At 39.8% G+C, this 23,843-nt stretch overlaps 1 protein-coding gene across 24 annotated transcripts in view; it reads left to right on the plus strand.

Moving 5' to 3' along the window:
- Positions 1-23,843, plus strand: part of RIMS2 (regulating synaptic membrane exocytosis 2) — a 372,071-nt gene that overhangs the window by 134,827 nt on the left and 213,401 nt on the right. For all 24 annotated transcript variants that reach the window (XM_082235402.1, XM_082235412.1, XM_082235413.1 and 21 more), the window contains one exon: positions 19,251-20,164. In XM_082235402.1, the coding sequence (XP_082091528.1) occupies positions 19,251-20,164 (914 nt within the window). The remainder of the gene's footprint in view (positions 1-19,250; positions 20,165-23,843) is intronic.

Here is a 23,843-nt window from a genome sequence, read left to right on the forward strand (position 1 = left end):
GGCATGGTGATCCGAGAAACAGAGGAACAATGGCTTCAGGCCATCCTTTCTACTGATCCTCCCTTGCATGCAACTAGTGACTTGGCTATTGAGGTCCCTAGCTGTTATTCAATGCCAGGTAATTAGACTACCCTCATCCATTATTTAATTATTGATGAAGGAGCTGACCTGGCTTATACAACCGAGACTGAGGTTGGCAAGCTGCGTAGAGTGGATTTGACTCGGCTCTGCCTGCTGGGGTTCTTGGTCCAGCACCATCCACAGTGGGAGAGTGGAGTCACTGTGGTCTATAGAACATCTATTCTGTTTAGCAGAAAACTCTTTCACTTCTAGTGAGCCTTGAGAGCATGTACCTGTTGTTAGGACAATGAAACAGATTGGTGTATTGCCTACCCTGCTGCACCACAGCCTCTCTGGCCAAGCTGGAATCAAGTGTGGTGTTGGAGAATCCCAGATGACTGTTCAGGGTGACTTTAATTTTCATACTGAGGCTTCCTTGCCTGGACTAGTTCACATCTTCATGGCCACCAGCACAACTATAGGACTGTCCCACAAAGGGAGGGGCACATCTTCTATTTGGTCTTCACTTCAGGGCACATGGGGGATAGTCTGGATATTGGAAAGTGGTCATAGTCAGACCAGTATCTGGTAAAGTTTGGGCTTATGGCCTTAGTCCCCTCTCCACCACAGTGGCCTGCCCCTGGATACTTATGGAATCTAATAGATTCCTGAATGCTCAGGGGGATTTTCCATTAGCCAAAATTGCTGATTCTATTGAGGACCTTACCTAATTTTTTAACACTGAGCTGAGGAGAGCTATTCACATGGTCATACTAGGTTGCATGCTGTGACACTGGAGCTTATTGTAGTCTTTGGTATTCCTCAGAGCTAGGAGAGATAGGAGAGATAAAGCAGTCTAGGGCTATAGCTAGAGCAGAAGTGATGCATAATCCATTGTGAAACAGGTGGAGCATTGTTCAAGTAGCTGCCCAGCAGAGCTCTTTCTTGAGGTCAAAAAGTTGTTACTGCCTGCCCCACTTAATAGGACATTGGAAGAAGCAAAGACCTGCTCAGATACGTTTGCTAGGCACTTAGGGGACAAATTTGCTCATCTTTATGTTGATCTTGATGCCACAGTTAGTATCTGGTGAGTCGTCTAGAATGATGTATTCAGTTCTGTGGGATCAGTTCCAGTTACTGAGAACATGGGCAAAGTGCTTGTGGCTAAGCCTTCTTGAACATTGCTCATCTTGGCTTGCTTATGCAAATGGGGAGCTGACCTTGCATGCTAGGGTGTTCCCCACCAGCTTGGAGGAGAAGGTGGTGGTGTGTCTGCCAATAACCCCTTATTTAGGTAAGGTAATTGAGAGGGTAGTGATGGTTCATCTGCAGACACTTTTGGAGGGAACTGATTAGCTGAACCCATTCCAATCTGGGTTCAGGTCTGATTTGGGCATGGAATCAGCCTTGGTTGTCCTGATGAATGGCTTTAGCTGTGGAAGACACAGGGGAAGCATGATTCCATTACTTCTGCTGGGTCTCTCCTGGATTGTCTCTGAGTTGGAGGCACAGTATTATGGTATAAGATGAAGAAGAAGGAGGAGAAGAAGAAGGAGTAGTTGTAGTTGTTGTAGTTGTTGTTTTTGGAACTATCAGAGCTCCTAGAGGTAGTGCAATGCAGGGGTGAACTCACCATACCTTGTGTGTGAAGTTGCAGAGTATAAATACCCATTAGAGAGAGTACCTGGACTAGGGATTTTATTTAAATGCCCTAACTCAAAAGTATGATTCTCTATAAAACTATTACGTTGAAGCAAATGTGTCGGGGGAAGAGGAGTTGGTTTTGATAGTTGTAAACAAACACCTAACTGTTGATCTTTATGTCCCCACACCTGTGAATTTTTTAGATATTTTATTTCCTCCATATCTTATTTTCATTTATAAATGGTATTGCCAGTAGACTCAAATTTTATCACAACAGACAAATGCAACATAATACTAAGGCAGTAACAGCACTCTGAAGGGATGGAGCTTCTGCTGCTGTTTCACTTTGCTGCATCATGGCAAAAAGATATAATAGAAAAGGAAGTGCATTCTTAAAACATTTTTGTAATAAAAAGACGGTTTACTGCAAATGGTAGTTGTGGGCCTTAAGAATCCAGGCTAGCTTAAACAAATGGAAATTTTTCTTCCACACAGATCTCTTTTGTATCTCTGCTCTTTTGGTTTTAAATCAGCATTGAGCTATGTTGGTGTGTATTCTTTGCTGGCTCTACTGACTGACTTTTCTTTTATTCTTTCAAAACCTTGCCTGATGGAACACAGTGAGACAAGCTGTCAGGGCCATAGAAAGCCTCCTTTAGGAGCAGTGGTAATTGAACTCCAGCTACCACCTGGCACAGGAGTAGGGCTCAGAGCCAATGAGTCAGGGGTTACTGAAATATGTAGCAGCAGTCACAAGCCAGGACAAGAGTCAAGCAGGGTCAGAATCAGGAAGTCAGAGATAATCCAGAGACAGAGTCAATAGCTGTGCTGGGTGAGAGCCAAGTAGTGAAACTGAGGCAGAAATAGAGCTAAGTTGTAGGGAGGAATATGATGGGTCTCAGAATTTCTGGTAGTGATACAGACTTAATTAGTGTCTAGCATGGAACTGCCCAGTTTCAAGAAGTTGAATTCATCTAATTAAGAGCTAATGGCATTGACATATCATAAACAAGCAGAAATTATCTAGATACAGACCAGATATCAAGGTTTCTGCACTTGTTTTGGGAAGATATTAAAGATCTGGCCATAGTCACTTCTGAAGGCAGTTACAAAGCAAAGGAATCTGTTTTGCACATAGTAGATAAATATAGTGGTACCTCGGGTTAAGTACGTACTTAATGTTATGTACTGAAGTTCTCATCCTGGGCCAGCTTGGGGATACTGTAGATAGTTATGCAAATGAGGGATCGAAAGTGACGTTCAGTGATTGGATAGTTTTAGAAAGTTGTTACAGTAACGTTGTACTGGAGCTCTAAATAAGCAGGCTAATTGAACTCTTCAGTTCAGTTCTGTTCTGGCCTGTGAATAAACAAGAGCTATTTGAAGAATTGTTGTGTCGTCTGATATGTTCACCCACAACTTAACACTTAATTTGTTCCGGAGGTCCGTTCTTAACCTGAAACTGTTCTTAACCTGAAGCACCACTTTAGCTAATGGGGCCTCCGCCAGTGTGGTGTAGTGGTTAAGAGCGATAGACTCGTAATCTGGTGAACCGGGTTCGTGTCCTCCGCTCCTCCACATGCCGCTGCTGGGTGACCTTGGGCCAGTCACACTTCTTTGAAGTCTCTCAGCCCCACTCACCTCACAGAGTGTTTGTTGTGGGGGAGGAAGGGAAAGGAGAATGTTAGCCGCTTTGAGACTCCTTCGGGTAGTGATAAAGCGGGATATCAAATCCAAACTCTTCTTCTTCTTCTTCTCCTGCTGCCGTGCCACCGGAGCACGATTTCTGTTCTCATCCTGAAGCAAAGTTCTTAACCCGTGGTACTATTTCTGGGTTAGTGGAGTCTGTAACCTGAAGCGTATGTAACCTGAGGTACCACTGTAATATGGTGCTTGTGAATCAGGCGTTGAGAATTGGGGAGGTGTTAAACCTTGTTGCTGCTTCTCTGGCAAGGCTGAAATTGGGATGGAACCACACATTGCCTTCTATTGTTCCTAACCCCATGTCTGTCTTGCAGTGCTAATGCAGATCGTTTCCAGAGAAATGTCAACTGATAGATGTGGGTTGCTTAGCCATTGATTGCCTCCTATAAATTTATTTGAATACTAATGTTATTTTTAATCTACCCTTCATCAAATGAGATCCTAGGTTGGTTTACAAATATTTATAAACAAACCATTTTTAAAGCCCTTCCCAGTAATGTTTAACCTGTTTTCCTTCAGCCGGCCTCCAGGTAACCTACTGAAAGGAAAAGGCGGGGGGAGGAGAATGATTAAGTGCCTCCCATGCCCACCAATTTCCCCATACAAATGCCTCTACCCAGTACAGTACTACATTTGCATTACCCTGGCAAACGTGTCAAGTTTTGCTGCAAAAGATAAGATGTAAACAGAGCCCTGTATTCAGCTCTGTCTCTTTGCACCTCCCCCTTTTTTGCATTTTTCCTTTTACAGTCTCACAAACATTTTTAATTTCATTTCCCTTACATGGTATCCTGTGTTTCACTTGCTGTATTGTGGGGTTGGTGTAATCAGCACTACAGCAAACAGTTCTCACTCCTCTTTATTTAAACTTCATGGGAACCTACCATATATCTCCTGCCATGCAACTCCTTCCTCTTCCTGCTGTGTTTTCAAACCTGAAGTATGTGGCAAAGCAGAGGAATTTTAGATATTCTTTGTCCTGCTGCACAAGATATTTCCTGTATAAAGTTGTGGGGTATGATTATGGATGGATGAAGTACTTCTTTATAATACTGTATTAATTACAGAACTCTGTATTGGAACACACAGGTGTGCTAGAGGACAGCTATTGTGCTACAAGAAATACGTTAATTAAATAAGTAAGGCTGATGTGAGCTCAGCTGCAAAAGAGACTTTCCAATACATCTGTGCATAATTCATTGTTCTGCCCTTGGCTCCTTACAATCAGCTTCCATTGTTGATGTGTAATTCTGTCCTATTCCTGCACTGGGTGTGATTGGATCATGCAATAATTTCCAGCACAGAGAAGCTGCACTCTTGCCTGCCTTTGAACTAGGCTGCCTGTTGTGTCTGACTAATTGCTCTTGGTTTTAGGGCAAGTAATATGTACTCTCAGTTTCGTTCAAAGTAAAGTTTTTTTTGGGAAGTATAAAAGTGAAGTGTGCCTAATTTTACTTCAGAGGAAAAGTGTTGCAGTTATCAGACATATAGCAAACACTGCCTCCATTCAGTATTCTTCCTGGAAGAGAAAGGGGTCTTTTTTAATCCTCAGTGAAATATGGATCAGTGAGAAAGACTGCACATACAGAAGAAAGATGGTTCTATTGAAATAAGTATCAGATCTTGATAAACTTGGTGTGTGTATTCTCTGTAGTTTTGTTAGGGTGCAATCATTTTGAACTATGATCTATAGTGAATATGACTTGTCTCTATAAAAAACATACTTAGTCTGCAACGAACTCCCCTCCTCTTTCTGGGTGTTCCTCCGTGGGAACTAGCTGGAAGTTTAGTCTTGTCTGTGCAGTAAGTCTTACCTGCTATGTCAAGTTGTTAATCAGTTGTTCTCCATTGAATACAAGTTCCCCCAACTTCTGCTGCTTCTTAGTTTTAGGGCAGACCCATTGCAAGGTTTCCTCACACAGTGAGTTCCCTTCCCAAACCCTCCGGATTAGTAAGAGGAATTATTGTCTTCACTTGGAAGGAAGTAGGAAGGAATGGAAATATTTGAAAATGTGTGAAAAACTGGATATTCTCCTACTTCTAAAACCATTAATCCATAGTTTAATCCAGGAAGTCCAAATTGGAACTCAAATGGGACAGGACTCATTTGCCTATTTAGGGGGAAGAATTTCTGAAGGTGAATGCTGCACATATTCAAATTCCCACCCTGCTCTGGGTGGCCAGGTGAGGCATGCAGGCTACTCTGCTGTTCCTCAGCAGAGGAGTTCAAGGGTCAGTGGAGGTGCTGATACAGCTCCTTTTTTAACTATTTCAAATCAAGCCTGCTAATACTCCCCTCTTATGTTGGATGTACCATTTGGCTATGTATGGACAGACTCTTGGAGAAGTGAGATCACTAGCCATGTATGTGATGATGCAGAGGTGTCAAAAATTGTTTGCAATACTGCAGGGATAGGGAATCAGTTATATAACTAAAATAATATTGTAGAGTCATTACTATGCTTGATAAAGTGTACATTTATTTATGGCAAAGGAAACATTTTTGCATGTAAAAACATGGTTTATAGAGGTATGACAATGTTCATTTGATTTCTCTCTTTTAGTAAGCTTATTTTCATAGAGAAAAAAATATTCACCTGACAATCTTCACTGTGAAGGGTGAAAAGCTCAAGCAAATTGCATGATGATCTTTACTTAACACATATTTTGAATGCTTGGATGGTTGAATAGAATTTTCAATCAACAGCAACAATGTGCAAAATTAAAATTCATATATGGTATTCAGTTCAGCTCTGCTGGGGAACAAAGTGCTTTTTATAATTACTGATCAAGAAAGGCATTATTCAGGTTTCATTGTGCTTTAAGTGTGTTATTAGTTATTTATAAGCTATTGAAGCATTGCTGATTTCAAAAACTGTTATGCAGATTTAATACAAATGCCATCTGAAACTAAAGATGACATTTTGCAATGGAAAAGCTACCCTTAAAATATGAGTTAATAGTGTGGTCACACAGCAAAGTGCTGTTCAATCAATGGGAATGAGAATGCCATATATTTCAGTGTGTAGCTACTCCAAAGAGAATTGTTTGGCAGGTGAAATAACCACATAGCTGATTTCTCCCACTAATGCAGAAGTTTAGCATTAGATGGGTACAAAATATTTTACTTCTTACAATTCCATATTTTAAGTGGAAGTTGTATGAATATGAAAGTTTGCAAATCACCAGGAGATTCTCTCTCTTCATGGTCCAGGTGGTACAGGTCACTGAGACTGTTCAAGTATAAATTTGCATAGTTGCAACTTTATGTAAAAGATCTATCAAATTTTGTTGCATAGGCTAGACAGATCTCATCACCAACAACATTATTTTCACAAGCATTATGTATTGCATTGTATCAAACATAGCATAACCTTTTGTCCAACTTTATCTTTCCAGAAATTTGGGATTTATGTGAAAAGCTGTTCTTTCATTATTTTCCCAGCGATATCTCCTAATCCATCTTCTGGGAAGCAACAATTCTTTAGAAATATGTTTGAAGATTATCCCAAGCCGTTGGGTTTTAAACATAAAAATGCAACCATACATTCTGATTGGCCCATGTAGAACCTTAGCATAAATGTAAATTTACTGGTAACCAGAAGTGATTCTCTGCCCCCAAACTCCTGAACAAAATACGATCTTCCCCATTGACTGATGTACCTTGAAGTGCAGCCATGTTACACCTGATACTGATGAACCAGCCATATAAATGGCTATTTCACAGCCTTGCTCCTTTTTTCTATGCACCCATTCCCCCTTTTTAATACTCCTTTGTCTTTGGTCTATTGGCACTCTCCTTGTTAAGCCTCAAAATTCATCATCTGTTGCCTGTCTCCTTTACCATTTACTTACTTACTTACTTACTTACTTACTGCCCTATACCCACAGGTCTCAGGGCAGTTTACAGGATAAAATCACAATATAAAATCAATAAAATACATAATCAAAATAAAATCAAAATGGCCCCTTCTAATGAAATTCCCTGCCTCACAATAATATGCTTGCTTTTCCAGTTGCCGTGTTTAAACATCAGCAGTAGGACCAAACTACATGTGACATGTGAGATCTTTGATTAGATCTCATGCCATTTTTATTTTAGTTTCAAAGCTGCCATGTGGAGCCCTGAATTTTATTGGAGCAGCTGTGTTCTGTGGGAGGAGTTAAATTCTATCCTCTGCACTGTTTCCCCCATCTAAACTTTCCCCCTGAAATGCCATTAACCCCAGCAACAGAAAACTAATTAGAGGTTACTGTTATCCACTTCCTCAAGATGGATCCCTCCAACTCTATTCTGACAAAGTCAGCTCTGATTAAACTGCAATAGTAAACTGGTTATAGAACATGAACATGGGGAGGGGAGGGGCGCAATCCTCACAAGACAGGGGAACGGGACTGGGATGAGAAAATATGATATCCGAATTGAACAACTCTTCTGACATTGTAAGCTAAGTCAGTATTGATGTTTTATGATTAATTTTGAGGATACTCGTATTTCTCCCAGAGCAGGAGACATGAGAGTATCTATAGAAATAACTGTCTTTCACTGTTACAAAATGGCATTTGACATATGCCTGTGCATTTGAGCTGGTTGAGTCATCAGTAGGCCTGGTCTTTAACACAGAGGCCAAGCTTAAAGCATTAAAAGCAGCTAGCAAAAGCTATATTCTAAAGTGAAAACATTTTCCTTTAACCACTTTGGCATATGTAACAGCAGAGGAAAAAAGAAAACACATGCAGGTTCCTTTTTCCAATTGCATGTCCATTTTCTCTTTCTACATCTTAATGTTGAACTCTTATTATGGATAGATATTTTAAGTGAGCTTTTCTTGCATCCTTTCAAACTCTATCCAAAATATTTGAATGTTGTTGTTGTTGTTCTTATATTATCCTTCCTTTACCCTAAGGCCCCAGGGTGGGTTACAACGATTTAAAATACAGCATTAAATGACTTTAAAACAAATTACAATCACAAAAATAGGTAGGTCTTAAAAATATTTATCTCAAATGTCAAGCTTCAGGGTAAACAGAGAATGCATTCTTTTTGTACATATATTCTGTCCAAGTAAGTAAGTAAGCTCTGGAGCCAAGTGACGCTTCACAGGTAAGATTCACCTTCCGTTGTGTGGGCAGGGCGGTTCCTCCCCCTACCTGGCCGACCCCCTGGCAATGCCTCCCCAGGTAGGATTGGGCGATTGGCTGAGGTAGGCGGAGACCTCCAGGTATCCAGCCTGGGGAGCGCAAAGCCAGCCTGTACTACCAGGAGCCGCACTGGGATCCAGGGGGCTGCGTGCAACCACACAAAAGGCGCCCCCCATTTGATGTGGGGAGCGGTCATTGTACATATATTCAGTCCAAGTAATTAGTTATTAATATAAAAGTTATCAGCACAATAGTTAATTCTGCATTTAGTAATTTAATCATTGTAGGCATACTTATGTAAGAATATGTCCACAACCTGTAGATATTAATGATAAAGATAACTTTATTTGAGTTTTTAAAATAACATATTTGAAACAATCTACTTTAATGAAAAGCAACACAAGATTATGCCTCTTGTAATTTGTAATTTACTACAAATATTAACTGACCTTAGTAGTTAGCCAAACACCTGATTTATCGGACCCCACACACTTAATGGGATCGTGTTCTTGGCCATGAGGATAACCTCATCTTCTGTTCCAATCTTGGATCTTGGACAAGGGGTGAGAGATTGTTTCTCAGTTACATTGCACTGCCAAGGTAGTTGGAACACTGGAGGATCACATTGGCAGGAAAAACCTCAGCTTGAAGCCAGAAAGGAGGACAGGATTGCCTTCCATAGGCACTCTCCAAAGGAACTTGGTAGCCCAGCTTAATTGCAGGGATGGTATTTTTGCTCTCTGCACCTTTGCAGAGGAAGGTAGGAACTTGCTCACTTGTCCTCTCCCAGGGTGCTCCTGCCCTGGCAAAGATGAGTGCATGGGAGCCTGGAGGAAGCAGGTGAGACAGTGGTATGGAGTAGGGAACTGACATCTGGGTTATTACCACACAAAGGTCAAAAGGCAGGATTGCAACAAGCAGGCCCATGCAGAGCTTGTCTGAGGCCCAGGGCCAGAGTCTTGTCCCCAGTTGCTGGACTTTAGTTCAGTGACAGTGCCCAGATCTCATACTGCTCTACTCACTCTGCCAGCTGCTTTCCCTCCAAGTAAGTGTTTGAGTTATTTCTGGTTATTTGTGTGTTCTGACACCTGACAGCTGGACTCCGGCGTCAATTGACAGAAGTAGGAAACCGCCTTAATATAAAGACTTGCAATCAGCAACTGGCTCTTCTGTAGATTCCAGTGCCTGTTCATCTCTAGATCCTGCCTCCACCCCGCACAATCTAATGGCTGCTTTTAAGGCTCCATGGAGACCTAGTGAGAAAAGACTCAGAGGGAGAAGATGTGGATTTTACTTCTCAACTGGGTTGCTTAGCAGCAGCACATGCTCAAAATTCATATCTTCTTATCCTTTGCTTTAGCGGGAGATCAATGATGCCACTATACTGGTGCTGTTCATAGATGCAGTGTCATGCCTTTCATCTAGTGTTAGATACTAAAGAACTAGCAGCACATCTCAATGTTCGTTTTGTGGATTGTAACCTTGAATCTATTAGTTTAAAGTGTTTTATGTTTCGAAATATTTTGAAAAATATTTAAGAAACTTCAAATTGGCTGTAGTATTTATATGATAAAGAAGCATGTTTCATCACCTCCTCCATCTTCTTTTCCATTCAGTCTCACAGACCTCCTACTACCAATCTCAAAGCTGACATGACTTCCTTGTTTAGCAAGACTGCCAGAGGCTCTTTTATGTGAAGCCAAGAAGTGAATACTTAGGTATTCTTTTTCAACTAGTTAACAAATATTTGATCAGCAGGCCCACTTTGAGTGTCCATATCTTTTATAATTAGTTTTCATTTTGTAGTCAAGCCTCATCTAACCCTGATCTCCTGGGTTCTGAAAATTCAAAGGAGAAAGAAAGTCACCAGCACCATCCTTATACTACTGCTGTCATCATTAAAATACAAGAAAGTCAAAATGCATAATTCAGCTTTTGTTTTCATTTCATTCATATCCCCCAAAATGTTCCATAAGCAAAAATTTTACATTCTGTAAATTTTAATCTAAGCATCACTTGCTTAATTTGACGGTTGAGGGGATAATTAATTAGAACTTCAATTTTATGCACACTTGTTTTGGATTAAATGTATTGAACTGAATGGGACTAACTTTTGAGGAGGTTGCACAGAATTGGGATTCAAGAAATTCCACTCAATAGAAGTAACTAGATAATTTCAATATGAAGTCAGAACAGAGGCAGTATAAGATCACATTTCAAAGTGGGTAGGGTGTTTGTTAGCCATCATAAAATTTAATCATTTACTGGCAATGAAATTGAATTTAGGATTAAGCCTAGCAGGACTTTTTTACACACCCATGCCCACACCCTGTTACATTGAATTTAGGCCAAGGGATCATGTAGTCCAGTTTCATTTATGCATTTAACAATGTCTGGCCCATGTCCCCCAAAAGTACACAAACAGCATGAATGCACAAGTCCTCTCACATGGTATAGCAATGGATTTCCCAGTGTTGGTTGTTTTGGGTGATTGTAGTGACCATTTTGGCATATGTGATATATAAATTAATAAAATAAAGAACAATAATCAAGGCCCCTTTGATTAAAATTGCTCAAAATTTCACAGCCAACATGTTTGCAATGGGTCTGTTTCAATTTGTTGTTGTTGTTAATTAAATTTATATACTACCCTTCATCCAAAGATCACAAGGGCATTTAGAGTATAAAGTTGTTGGATGCCTGACTTCTATCAGCCCCAGCCAGGATGGCCAGCAGTCTAGAAGCATCTGGAAAAACTGATTTCCATCCCATCAATGCTGCAAGGTGTATTTCTGACTTTCTATCTCTTTTGGCCTGGATGGTGGTAATCCGTGAGTGAAGGAATTTAATGTAATTCTTTCATCAAAGAAACATAGACCTGATAGGATTCATATTCTCTAGGACTCCCAGTGGGTTGGGGGCTATTCATATGATTGGATCTTGGCGATCTGGATGGATTACTGAGAGCCTTTGGGATGGGTGAGTTTTCTATTACAGGGAGTGGCAATTCTGCCAAAATCCTGGTTGACTTCAATACAGTAATGTGGAAATGAGTCAGTTAGCTAATACAGTTGCATCTAAAGGTGATCTCCTGCCTGTTGACTTCATGGTTTTCTATGAAGCTTGGTAAGGTAAAGGTAAAGGGACCCCTGACCATTAGGTCCAGTAGTGACCGACTCTGGGGTTGCGGTGCTCATCTCGCTTTATTGGCCAAGGGAGCCGGCGTACAGCTTCGGGTCATGTGGCCAGCATGACTAAGCCGCTTCTGGCGAACCAGAGCAGCGCCCGGAAATGCTGTTTACCTTCCCGCTGGAGCGGTACCTATTTATCTACTTGCACTTGACATGCTTTCGAACTGCTAGGTTGGCAGGAGCAGGGACCGAGCAACGGGAGCTCACCCCGTCGCGGGGATTCAAACCACCGACCTTCTGATCGGCAAGTCCTAGGCTCTGTGGTTTAACTCACAGCGCCACCCGTGTCCCTTATGAAGCTTGGTACAATGTTGAAAAACAGGGACAATGGCTAAAGTAATCATGAAGCATTTCAGTCTGTGGATGACCAGGAAGTGCCTGTTATGTCATGAATTTGTTCAGCCTGAGGAAGTGGAGAAGGTCCTTGGCAGTCAGAAGCCAATGCTCTGTACTTTTGCCATCTTGGCTGATTAAAGATTCTGGAGGAGGAATGTCTAAAATGATGGATGTTATATGGATTTTCTTATGGGACAGGGAGAGGGGCCATATATGTTAAAGGAGCTCTCGCCAAACTCCTCCATTCTTTCTTTTTTTTAAAAAAAATAAAAACATTCTTTATTCATTCTGAATAATATTTTTGGTTGAGATGCTGAAGCATCTGGTGGCAGCACATCTATAATTGGGTATTATCATATGCTAGTAGTGATCTCAGTTTATTGAGTAGTGTTTCTTATGTAGCTACAATGGCATTCAAGAGAAAGATATCAGAATGATCAAGCAAATCTCAAGATTTTCAGAAGCATATTTATTTTAAGGAAAAACTCCTTAAAGGGGGAAACCCCCCCACCTGCCTGTTACACTTCACAGTGGTGTGGTCTCCTCTCTATCCACATTGAGGTTCTTCAGAGTGCTGGGCCACTCTTTGTGCAGAGTAGACCTGGAGACCTCTTTGTTCTCAGAGTTCATATGGGCAGCTCTACCCAACTGTGCTTAGATTCCAGCCCCCCTTCTCCTAGTCTGGCTTCTGTACAGAATTAACACAGGCTGTGGTATTTCTTCTTTCATCATCTTTGTATCCTTCCCTTTGGCTTCCTAGAGAATGAGGTTGCCAATCTTCTACTTAGCCTGTCAGCATTGGGTTGTCTGCTGCATCCTTGCCTGTATGTGGACAAAACACAGCAGGGCTTTTCCTGCAGCCATATCTTCAACTGTCCTCTTCTTTTCTCCCCACTTCAAGCCCCCACCTCTGTCTCAGCGTTTCTTTTTCATCTCTGCACATTGTGAGAGAAGGTTTGCCCTCTATCCTGACCTTGACTGCTGGGGAAGTTTCCTGCAGATATTCACAACAGTGTGTGTCAGTGACAGGTCCTACGTCACACTGCCCAATGAGGACCAAGCAGTGGACATGGAATGCTGACTGTTGGGATGGGGCCATGCCAAGACCTAGAGAAGGAATGTAGTGGTTGGACTCTGAACAGAAAATACTCCTATGGCACTGGCAACATTTTGCTACTGGTCCCATTTGTGTATTAGTGAAACATTTGTGTCCTGTTTCCAGATTCCAGCCTAGTTTTGGGACTGAGACTGTCTAGATCATCTTGGTTGATGACCTATGCTTGCCTGTGTATATCTATTAGTTCTGCTGAGCCTCTCAGCAGCTTTCACTGTCATCAGACATTTGTACTGCATTGGAGCTGCTGTCTTAAAACCAGCATCATGGCAGTTCATCTGTACTGGGGTGGGGCAGCCCTGACCTTGCCACCACCCTGCGCCACACCAGCTCATCCAGGTAAGTTTCAGCAACACCTGTATCAGGATGATGTCTCTACCCCACACCATGGGCTGCTAGTGACGCTAGTTTTAGTCCTGCCTAGAAAAGCAACTAGGGCTGATCCTAATATTGAAGAGAACTCTTAAGTTATTGTTAGGAGCACCTTCAGCACTTGATTGTTTGGCTTATTCCTGTCTCTCTTGTTGGTAGTGCCACACAGACAGAAGCCTGCTCACACTCTGATTTTGTCCACACACTATTTTTAGAAACTTCTATCACATGGCCGCTTTTCTCTAGTGTATCCATAGGCGTATTACTAAATATCAGTGTAGTATTTTGAATATGGTTCCTTCTATATGGTGGTTACCACCACACATATGGAAATAGGAAATAAATAGGATCAGTTCCCCTAAAGCAAACGTTTCATGTGAGAATTGCTTTGGGGTCATCATAAAAGCATAAGTAAAGTGTAGTGTTTTCCTTTATTCCACTTTGTCTTTGCACTAGATCCTCCTTAATTTTTAAAACAAGTGTGGGAAGGCTGGATATTTGAGGTTGAGAAAGTGTGGATATATATATATATATTTAGGCCCAGAGCATAGGCTATACATTCATTTGCTTTGCTTTACCTTATATGAAGGTTTACTGCCTTTCATGCTCATCTCCATAAAAATCCCCCTAAATTCTATTTACCCATATCTTCTAACTTGGAAAAATAAGTTCAGTGTGCCATAGATTATTCAGAAAAGAAGCTTTTAAAAATGTTTTTCAGCTCTTTCACCAGTAGGGATTTTAAACCTGTTTCAGTGCAAGAGTGTAAACATATTAAAATATTTTGATATAACATTAGAATTAGACCATTTTGAACAGTTTAAAAATGCCTAGTGATGTTCTTTTTGCAGGCAATACTATTGTAGCAAGGCACTAATCAGCTAAGTACCATAATCCTCCTTATAGGGTAAATTCTTACTTGACCTCCAGCTATATACAGCACATAGTAACAGCATTAAACTGTAACCCTTCTCTCCTGCTCTCCACAGCTTCTCTACTGGGTCAGCATTTAGGCCCAAATAATTTTTAGTTTTATTTTATATAGTTTACCTTTCCTCTCCCGGATGCATTATATTTTGTATTTGGAGGTGAGGAAAGGTTTATGAAGAAATTGTTTGGAAATCTGGGCTCCTAAATTGAAGTGACATTTCACATGGTTTCCTCAAAGCTACAAGGATTAAATGAAGCAGTAGGCTGCACAGAAATTGATGCATTCTCGGGAACTTGATGCTCCTGACTTTCCAGATGTGCAGTGGCTGGTCAGAAGGTAAAGAATGAAATAATACATGGACTTTTAAATTTTTACATTATTGGTTTTATGGGGAGTATTAAGAAACTTTTAAAAAGTAAATTGAGCTTTAAATTATTTATGACAAACAACTAGGTTTATTTTTTTAAAAAAGGGACTAAAATATCTGATTTTCAATATCCGGGCTTTTAAGCAGAGTATCACCATCCACAGATTTATAAACTTTAGAATGTGATTGTGATTCTTAAAAGTGTAAATTTGAGTCACTTAGCTAGTATTAGTTGCAGTGCAGTTTGATATATTGATATCTTGATTTTTTTATTTGCTTGATTAATGAGACAAAAATAGTAATTCTGCATATCATCCAGTTATTTTATGTGGATCACCCCTTTTTTCTGTCTGAAATGGCAAGTGTGTTGCATTTTAACTACTTTGCTATTTAAAGTATTTAATACTTTAGGAAAGCATTTTGTATTATAGTTGGTGTTTAGTAACTTAACTAATGGTAATAATATATCCAGAGGGATAACAGCAAAAGAAGCCAAGTCTTGTGGGGCCCTAAAAAACTCAAGCCCAGTTATCAGTTGTAAAAACATCTGAAGTCAAAGTGAAATAAAACATGTTATTTGCACTAGATGTTACAATTTCATCGTTAGTAAATATCTAGCCCAAAGCTATGGCAATTATAATATTAAAACCACTATGTCATTTTGATGCATGTTAAGTTTAAGGTTCAGTCAGTTTAAAACACTAAATTGCAGAACTTTTAATACTTAGTTTTAAAACACTGAACCAAACAAAGGATCCAGTTCTACTCATGAGGTGGTGGATTTCTGAACCACTAAAGAATTTCATTTCAGAGTAATAAAGAGATGTGCATATATTTAGGCATGGATGTGAAAAATGTTCATCTTGTCCTATTCTCCTCACCAAATGGGGCTTTGAACTTGTGTTTCCTCAAGTAGTAGATTCTTTAGCCACATGTTAAACTTCTTTTGAAACTAAGGGGCATTTCAAAAGGAAGTTGTAAAATGGCATGGGACTTCCTTGTTGCTTAAGTTGGGGAAGTCAATTAATTCTCCGCTGTGTTTGGGCATCCACAAAGAAGCTCTTTAGATCCTGGCCATTGAGTAAACGTCTTCAGAAGAGTCCCAGTGAAAGCTGTAGTTCTATATAATATGTTTTAAAAGAAATGACTTTGGTATGCTAAATAATCATTTTATTTGTTGTTTGTTGAAAGATTGTATGTAAAGAACCTATGGCAGTAAACACCTCCCCAGATATCCTTCCCTCCAAAGCTATGATGAAAACTTAGCAAATATAGGGAGGGGGAGGGAAGGGGAACTAGAAGAGACACCAATAAATGTGGGTGAGGAAATCAGGACTCAAAGAGTTCTTAGAACTCAGACCAGATAGCATTGCATTTAGTCCTAGCATCACATCTACGAAATATTATTTGTTTTTTGGTTTCCAGGTCCAGAAGTTCATCCACCCAGGTTTTGAAGTGCAATGGGGTCAATGCCTTCAGGTATTGGAGAGTGAGATGCTTATGAGATGATAAGCTATCAATGGAGCTAGCAAGATCCAAAACAATCTTTTTTATTTTTTATTGCAGAAAATTTTTTCTTGCACATCTTAAGTACTACTTCTTGAAGTTTTCACCAATGCATGGATTTATTTACACTGTTACACTGTTTATTTGATTTCTTGTTGAAATGCGATAAGTTTCACAAAGTAATATTGTATCTTTGGGGGAGGGGGAAACGAGAAGTTGAAAACTCAGTTGAGTTTTCCCACCTCAGTAATACAGCATCTGTAACATGATTTATTTAGTTAGGTGGTTTGCATAAGCAATTTGTATCATTTTTGTTATTGTCCTAATTTGTGCTCTGGGAATTCTTAGATGGAATCAAGTAGATAATCACAAAAACACTTTTGTCAAATATTGCTTACAAAGGGATCTTGAAATAGATTAATGAGATGAGAATACAGTGAATGAAAACAGTCCTGTGGATTTCAGTGGAATTTTAGTGAGATTTCCAAGGCAATAGATAGGTTTACTGGACTGAAGACTTCTGTCCCAATCTGGCTAAGCAGACACTTCTAAGCAGGCTTCTACATGCATATCATTTGGTGGAAAATACATTAGTAATTGTAATATTGTACTTATGTTGATGATTCTGGAATACCGCTTGCATGTACTGTATGCCTTGTAATAGTGGGCACATTGTGACGAATACATTCGTTGTACTTTGCTTGCCATATATTGTGTTTTGGTATGCTGAGATTCAAATGGCATGCTAAGGCAAACTTTGGTTCATCTTAGCATGACACAGCAGTAAAAAGGACCTGGAAAAACAAAGTAGCTGCAAACTATTTTCTGGGGGCACACACATTCTCACACCTGAGGTAAGCCGTAACTTGGCTTACTGCTGTTATTTCTAAAGCAAAGTCACCTGGCTGAAATTTAGAACAAAGAAACTAGAAGGAGATGCATGCTTAGGTGATGGAATGTTGTTACATATTTTAGGATGTAATTCATAGTTTGCCCTAGACTGCATTCTGGCTCTCAGCTTGCTATTCTCTAATCACGATACTTCCATAACCTGGGATATATTCAGAATTTTACACAAGATACACAGTTCTTCAATATTTAGTTTCATCACTTGTGAATGATATGATTTATGAAAGTAAACAAGCTAATGAAATTTTTTTTTAGATTATAACTTTCAGAAGTAGTATTATTTTTATTATTTATTATATATTAAATTTCTATACCATCCTTCATACGAAGATCACAGGGTAGTACAAGGCAGGAAAAAAGAAAATGTATATATTTTATTTCTTTAATTAAATATTTATACACCACAACTTCATATAAAATACAAGGTTGTATACAGGATAAAAACACAATATTACAATAAAACAATAAAAATGGGAAACGAACCAGTAAGAGCTGATGATGTAGCTTATCTGATAATTGTTTGTGCTTTGATTTTGATTTTTCCTTCTGTTCTGAACTTAGCTCATTTTATTTTAAAGTTTTTAGCTACGGTGGGACATATTGTAAGGCAGATACGTAATGGCTGAAAATAATAAAATATATAGTAGGTAGTTGTTCTACAAGAAATTATGTGAATATTTGTGCTGTCAGAAGATGCATATTGTTTGTTATTAATTTTATTTTACTTAAGTGGCTACTTGATATAAACAATACAAATAAGAATCCTGCCCTGAATTATTGAATAAGTGTGTATCTGAAGAAGTGTGCATGCACACGAAAGCTCATACCAAGAACTAACTTAGTTGGTCTTTAAGGTGCTACTGGAAGGATTTTTTTTATTTTGACTATGGCAGACCAACACGGCTACCTATCTGTAACTGAATAAGTTCTGTAAGGATAATTCTTTCATAATTTCTTTTTGTATTTTTCCCTTTTAATTAATTATGGCTTGGAGCCCAATTTTAATTAAGTTACAGTGCAATCCTGTACATAGTGAAACATGAAACTTATTCCAGAGGGCTGGTGTACAGAGGAGGGAATTGCCAAAAGTAGACAGTGGACTTCTCAATTTGGGGCACTCCCCCCGCCCCATGCTACTGATATCCCATGTAGTTTAGGAGGGCCATCAACCCTCTGGAAAGGTTTCTGCCAGGGCTGCAGGAAGGAGGAAGGTGTGGAAACTTACTTAAGTTAACCCTCTTAGGAACCAAGTCCATCGGTTTATCTGTGAGTGATGCAGACATCATGCTGTCAATATGAAACAGATACAAATACGTTTTAATACATGTTGCTAGGTTGATTTTTGAATTTTTCATTGCATATTGTATTTTGTATTTTTGCTGTCCTGCTTCAGACCCCCTTTTGGATGTGTGAAGCAATTATATAAATATAATAAAATAAATTTAAACTAACAAATGTGGTATGAAAAAATAGGAGAATTACAACTTAATTGATTAAACAAAGGTATTTTTGTTTAATTAACTCATGGTATTATTTAATATTTATAGAACACTTTTGAATGTTCAGATATTTCAGATACATTATCCCCTTGTAACCATTAAAACAATGCTGCAAGTATCATTATCAACATCTTGCAGATGGTGGCCACGGGAGGGGGAGGCTGAGCTTGATACTGGATTTACTAAGGCCACCTAAGTGAGTTTCCTGGAAGAGATGAAATTTGAACTGGGGATTTCTTGATTCATAATGCATTCTCTTAGCCACTATGCTACATATATCAGCTCTGGAAAACAAATTCAACTTAAAACAATGTGCTTCCATTTGAGTGAGTGATTATCAGGTTATTAGAAAGCCAGTGCAGTTATTATAGCTCAGTCAACTAGAATAATTAGTTTGGAATTAGTTTGTAACAAATAAATTGTAAGCATTGAAAATATTGATAATGTTTACTTCTTGTTTTTCTTGATTACTTAGAAAAAGAAGCCCATCAATATCCAGAGATCAGAACAGGAGATTCAATCAACAGGAGGAGAGAGACGACTATTCACAGTATGCAACATCAGACAGTGCAATGCCAAGATCACCATCAGATTATACGGACAGACGATCACAACATGGATCTCAGTTATATGAAGAAGCTGAACTTGATGACTACAGGGATTCGAACAGGAGAAGTCGCAGGCGTTCGAGGGAATATCCTTTAGAGGAAGATGATGTGCAGAATAGAGAGGAATATGAGAGGCAACGGCGGGAAGAGGAGTACCAAGCACGATACCGAAGTGATCCTAATTTGGCTCGTTATCCCGTCAAACCACAGCCATATGAGGAACAAATGCGTATTCATGCTGAAGTGTCCCGCGCGCGTCATGAACGAAGGCACAGTGATGTGTCTTTGGCAAATACTGAACTGGAAGATTCCCGGTTATCTATGATGAGAATGGAACGGCCATCACGGCAAAGGTCTGCATCTGAACACAGAGCTGCCATGGACCAATGTTCATATTCAATGGAAAGAACTCAGGGACCAAGTCCCAATCGGCAAAGAAACACAAATCACAGCCCTCCAACACCTAGGAGGAGTCCCATTCCTTTTGATAGGCCAGATATGAGGCGAACTGATTCATTAAGGAAACAGCATCATTTGGATCCTAGCTCAGCTGTACGGAAAACAAAACGTGAAAAAATGGAAACCATGTTAAGAAATGATTCACTAAGTTCAGATCAATCTGAATCAGTTAGGCCTCCACCACCAAAGCCTCATAAAACAAAAAAAGGGGGTAAAATGCGTCAGGTTTCACTGAGCAGCTCTGAGGAAGAGTTGGCCTCTACTCCAGAGTATACCAGCTGTGACGATGTAGAGATTGAAAGTGAAAGTGTTAGTGAGAAAGGTAAGAATTTTGCTTTTACTGTATAGATGGAGTTTGTGTACATTCTAATTCTGTAAAAGAGAAGCATCTCTGCTGCAGACCTCAAGTGTTTGGTGGGGGGTATTTTGCTTTTACACTTATGGGTCACATATAGTCCCTTTGATCAGCATGGGTAGATGAAGCTACAAATTAGTCTAAAGTCTAAGAACTGAGAAGGGATGCGGGTGGAGCTGTGGGTAAAACCTCAGTGCCTAGGACTTGCCGATCACATGGTCGGCGGTTCGAATCCCCGCGGCGGGGTGAGCTCCCGTCTTTCGGTCCCAGCTCCTGCCCACCTAGCAGTTCGAAAGCACCCCTAAGTGCAAGTAGATAAATAGGTACCGCTTTATAGCGGGAAGATAAACGGCGTTTCCATGTGCTGCACTGGTGCCGACTCGCCAGAGCAGCTTCGTCATACTGGCCACGTGACCCGGAAGTGTCTGTGGACAGCGCTGGCTCCCGGCCTCTTAAGTGAGATGAGCGCACAACCCTAGAGTTGGACACGACTGGCCCGTATGGGCAGGGGTACCTTTACCTTTACTTTACCTAAGAACTGAAGTATGCACTAAATATACATGTTTCTAACTATATACTTATAAAAAAATATAACCATAGTGGTGGGAGTGATATAATTAGATCAAAAAATTGTACTAAGGTATTTTCTGTTTGAAAACCCTCACTTGCTCCTTTTCATACTATTTTACTGTTTTAAATTTCTTCCCCCAACACACACACACACACACACACACACACACACACACACACACACACACACACTACAAGAAGGTACTATTAGCTTTTCTGGGGAGGAAAACAAATACAAATGTAGTTCTCTACAGTAGGATTAATACTAGTTTCAGGGAAGGTGATTTCAATCTGCAAAATGATGTGGACAAAAGTTTTTGGTTTTTTTAATCCTCTGCCCTAACATCAAACTCATGTTCCAATTTAGCCCACTCCCTGTGGCTGCTTTTAAGTGAAAATGAAAAAATCTGGAGACCCAACCACATATCTCCCACATCAAAGTGTAGTGTGATCTTCCATGATGATTAAAACAAGAACACAATTATAACACGGTAGAAGAACACTTAATAGAAACATTTGCTCTGTTCTTGTTCATTGATAAAACGCAGGTTGTGGTTAGTGTTGGTTAAGTACATGAAAGGAGGAAAATTAGTGGGTCATATGGTTCATATGGGTCTGCACATGAGCGTGCGCACACATACATGCACACATGACAAGTTAGCAAAAATGTCTATATTGTAACCAGCAGTGGGACCTTATAGCACATTCTTTGGACTGTCAGTCTTATAATTGTATTTTATGTTTAAACTGAATTCTAAGCATTGTGTTCTTGGAAATAGGAATGAAAGCTTGGTTCGTTTTTAGTGATAAATAATGACCAGTTTACACAGATGAAAAAGAATCAGTGATTAACACCGACTAAATGAACAAATAACTGTTAACTAAACAAGTGTGCTTAGCACTGCAATCTTTTTCTTACAGTTATATTTCTTCTACCTTGCTCTCTAGATCAAGAACATACACAGAGTATAAAAGAATTTTGTAAGATCTGAAGTCAGTCTTAAACAAAGAAATGATGGTTGTCCTCTTTGTGATATGGAAGTGGTTCATTTTTTATTCTGTAATATAGTGCTGTGGACTTCATTTGTTCTTTAATGTGGCCCAAACTGCCATCTTTCAAATGGTTTGCCCCTAGAATATACATGCACATTCTCTTGTGGACAGACTGGTCACATTCATCTGAGCCAATGCTGTGGTTTCTCTCTCTCCAAACAAACCACTACTCAAAGCCAATATTTTTTTAATTGGCTTCCCAACTGTGATTTGTTTTGGAGAAACAAACCACAAGTGCTGGTTCAGATGTAATGCTAAACCAGCTGCTCTGTGGTTTGCTTCCCTGCTTGAGTAAGGGAAATGTGAAGCAGGAACACTCTAAGCTGTATGATCAAAAAGCATCTCATGCACAGTATGGCTAAATAAACCATACTTTATGAATTAGTGTTGCACCTGAACATGGTCATTCACAGGTATGTTTGTATCCTCATAGACTTTGGTGACTGTTCTCTCTCTCTTTTACATTCCCTCTTTCTGTTATCAGCATTGCTTGGTTCATGCATTAGCTGTGGTTTGAGGGCTAGGAAGGAAGCAAGGAGAATGTGTGGAAGAAACTGATTGTATACACTACATGCTTTTCACCCCGTTTCTGAAATTATGGCAGATTGCTATAAGGCATGGTACCAACTTATATTTTTCCATCTCCAAAGACCCTCAACTCTTGCATATGTGTTTTGTGTATTCTGATATCCACCACTGACTGGTGTCCATTGCCTTTTAGTGAGATATATTGAGAGGCTATACAGTATTGTTTGAGTGTTTTATAGTGGACCATCTCTGAGCAAAATCTATGGAATCTGAATGTATTTTCTTCTGCTAAGCTCAAGGAATAGTTACCTACATGGCAGTGGAAGTATCAATGAAAAATGTGGGGATGAATCCACACATCAGAAAAATAAGGAAAGATTAAGTGTTTAAGGATGCAGTAGTTAATCTAGTGTGTAAAATTGGTGTCATAGCTAGAGCTGTATTTTCACCTGTGTGCATTTATACAGTGGTATATCTGTGTATTAACAACTGATGCCACACAGCAGTTCTGTAGTGCTTCATTTACAAGCTATTGTTCAACCACACTAATAAGATCATATGTTTTTAAAGTTAAAAATAGTTTACTTACAAACTCTCCAAAGGTCAGATGCATGTGCTTTTCCTTACAGCATTCAGAAAAAGTTGCACAGGCAGTAAAACTTGGTTTAGTTACAGTGGTGAAAGTCCCTAAATTATTATTATTCTTTGGCGATCACTCGTAGCCGAGTAAGATTGTCTTCCATAAACACAGTTTTAACAATGAGTCCATAAGTGACTGTGGAGGCCAATTATAGATCCACACGTCCTTCCACAGTGGGGACATTGGTTTCTGGGCGGGAGTTGATCATGGTGTGGATTTGCCAAGTGTGCCTTCCTCTTAGCACGTTTCTTCCTTGTGTGCTGAGTTCAAGTGTCTTCAAAGCCCATGACACCTTTGATAAAGGTTGTTCTCCAACTGGAGCGCTCGCAGGCCAGTGTTTCCCAGTTGTCAGTGTTTATACTACATTTTTTAAGATTTGCCTTGAGACAGTCTTTTGTTGACCACCAGCATTACGCTTTCCATTTTTAAGTTTGGAATAGAGTAGTTGCTTTGGAAGACGATCATCAGGCATCTGCACAACGTGACCAGTCCAACGAAGTTGATGTTGAAGAATCATTGCTTCAACATTGGTGATCTTTTCTTCTTCCAGTACACTGATATTAGTTCGCCTGTCTTCCCAGGTGATGTGTAAAATTGTAAAAGCCAGGCTGCTGGAGCTGCAGCAACCAGCTCAGATCTCCTCACCTGCTGAGATTCTCTGGTAGACTGAGGGAAACAAAAGGCTTGATTACCTTCCTCCCAAGGCGAGGAGGAGTGACCTAGCTAAGCCTGGCAGGGCAGTTTACTCTGTGGCATTAACCCTTCATGGATTAATTAGGTTTAAGCATGTTGGTTAAATGAGGCTGGTTATCCCACATAATGATCCTCAAAAATCACTGCAGATGCCTATTCTGT

This window comes from Podarcis vaucheri (assembly GCF_965113315.1).
Source record: "Podarcis vaucheri genome assembly, chromosome: 8".
In the NCBI taxonomy this organism is placed as follows: domain Eukaryota; kingdom Metazoa; phylum Chordata; class Lepidosauria; order Squamata; family Lacertidae; genus Podarcis; species Podarcis vaucheri.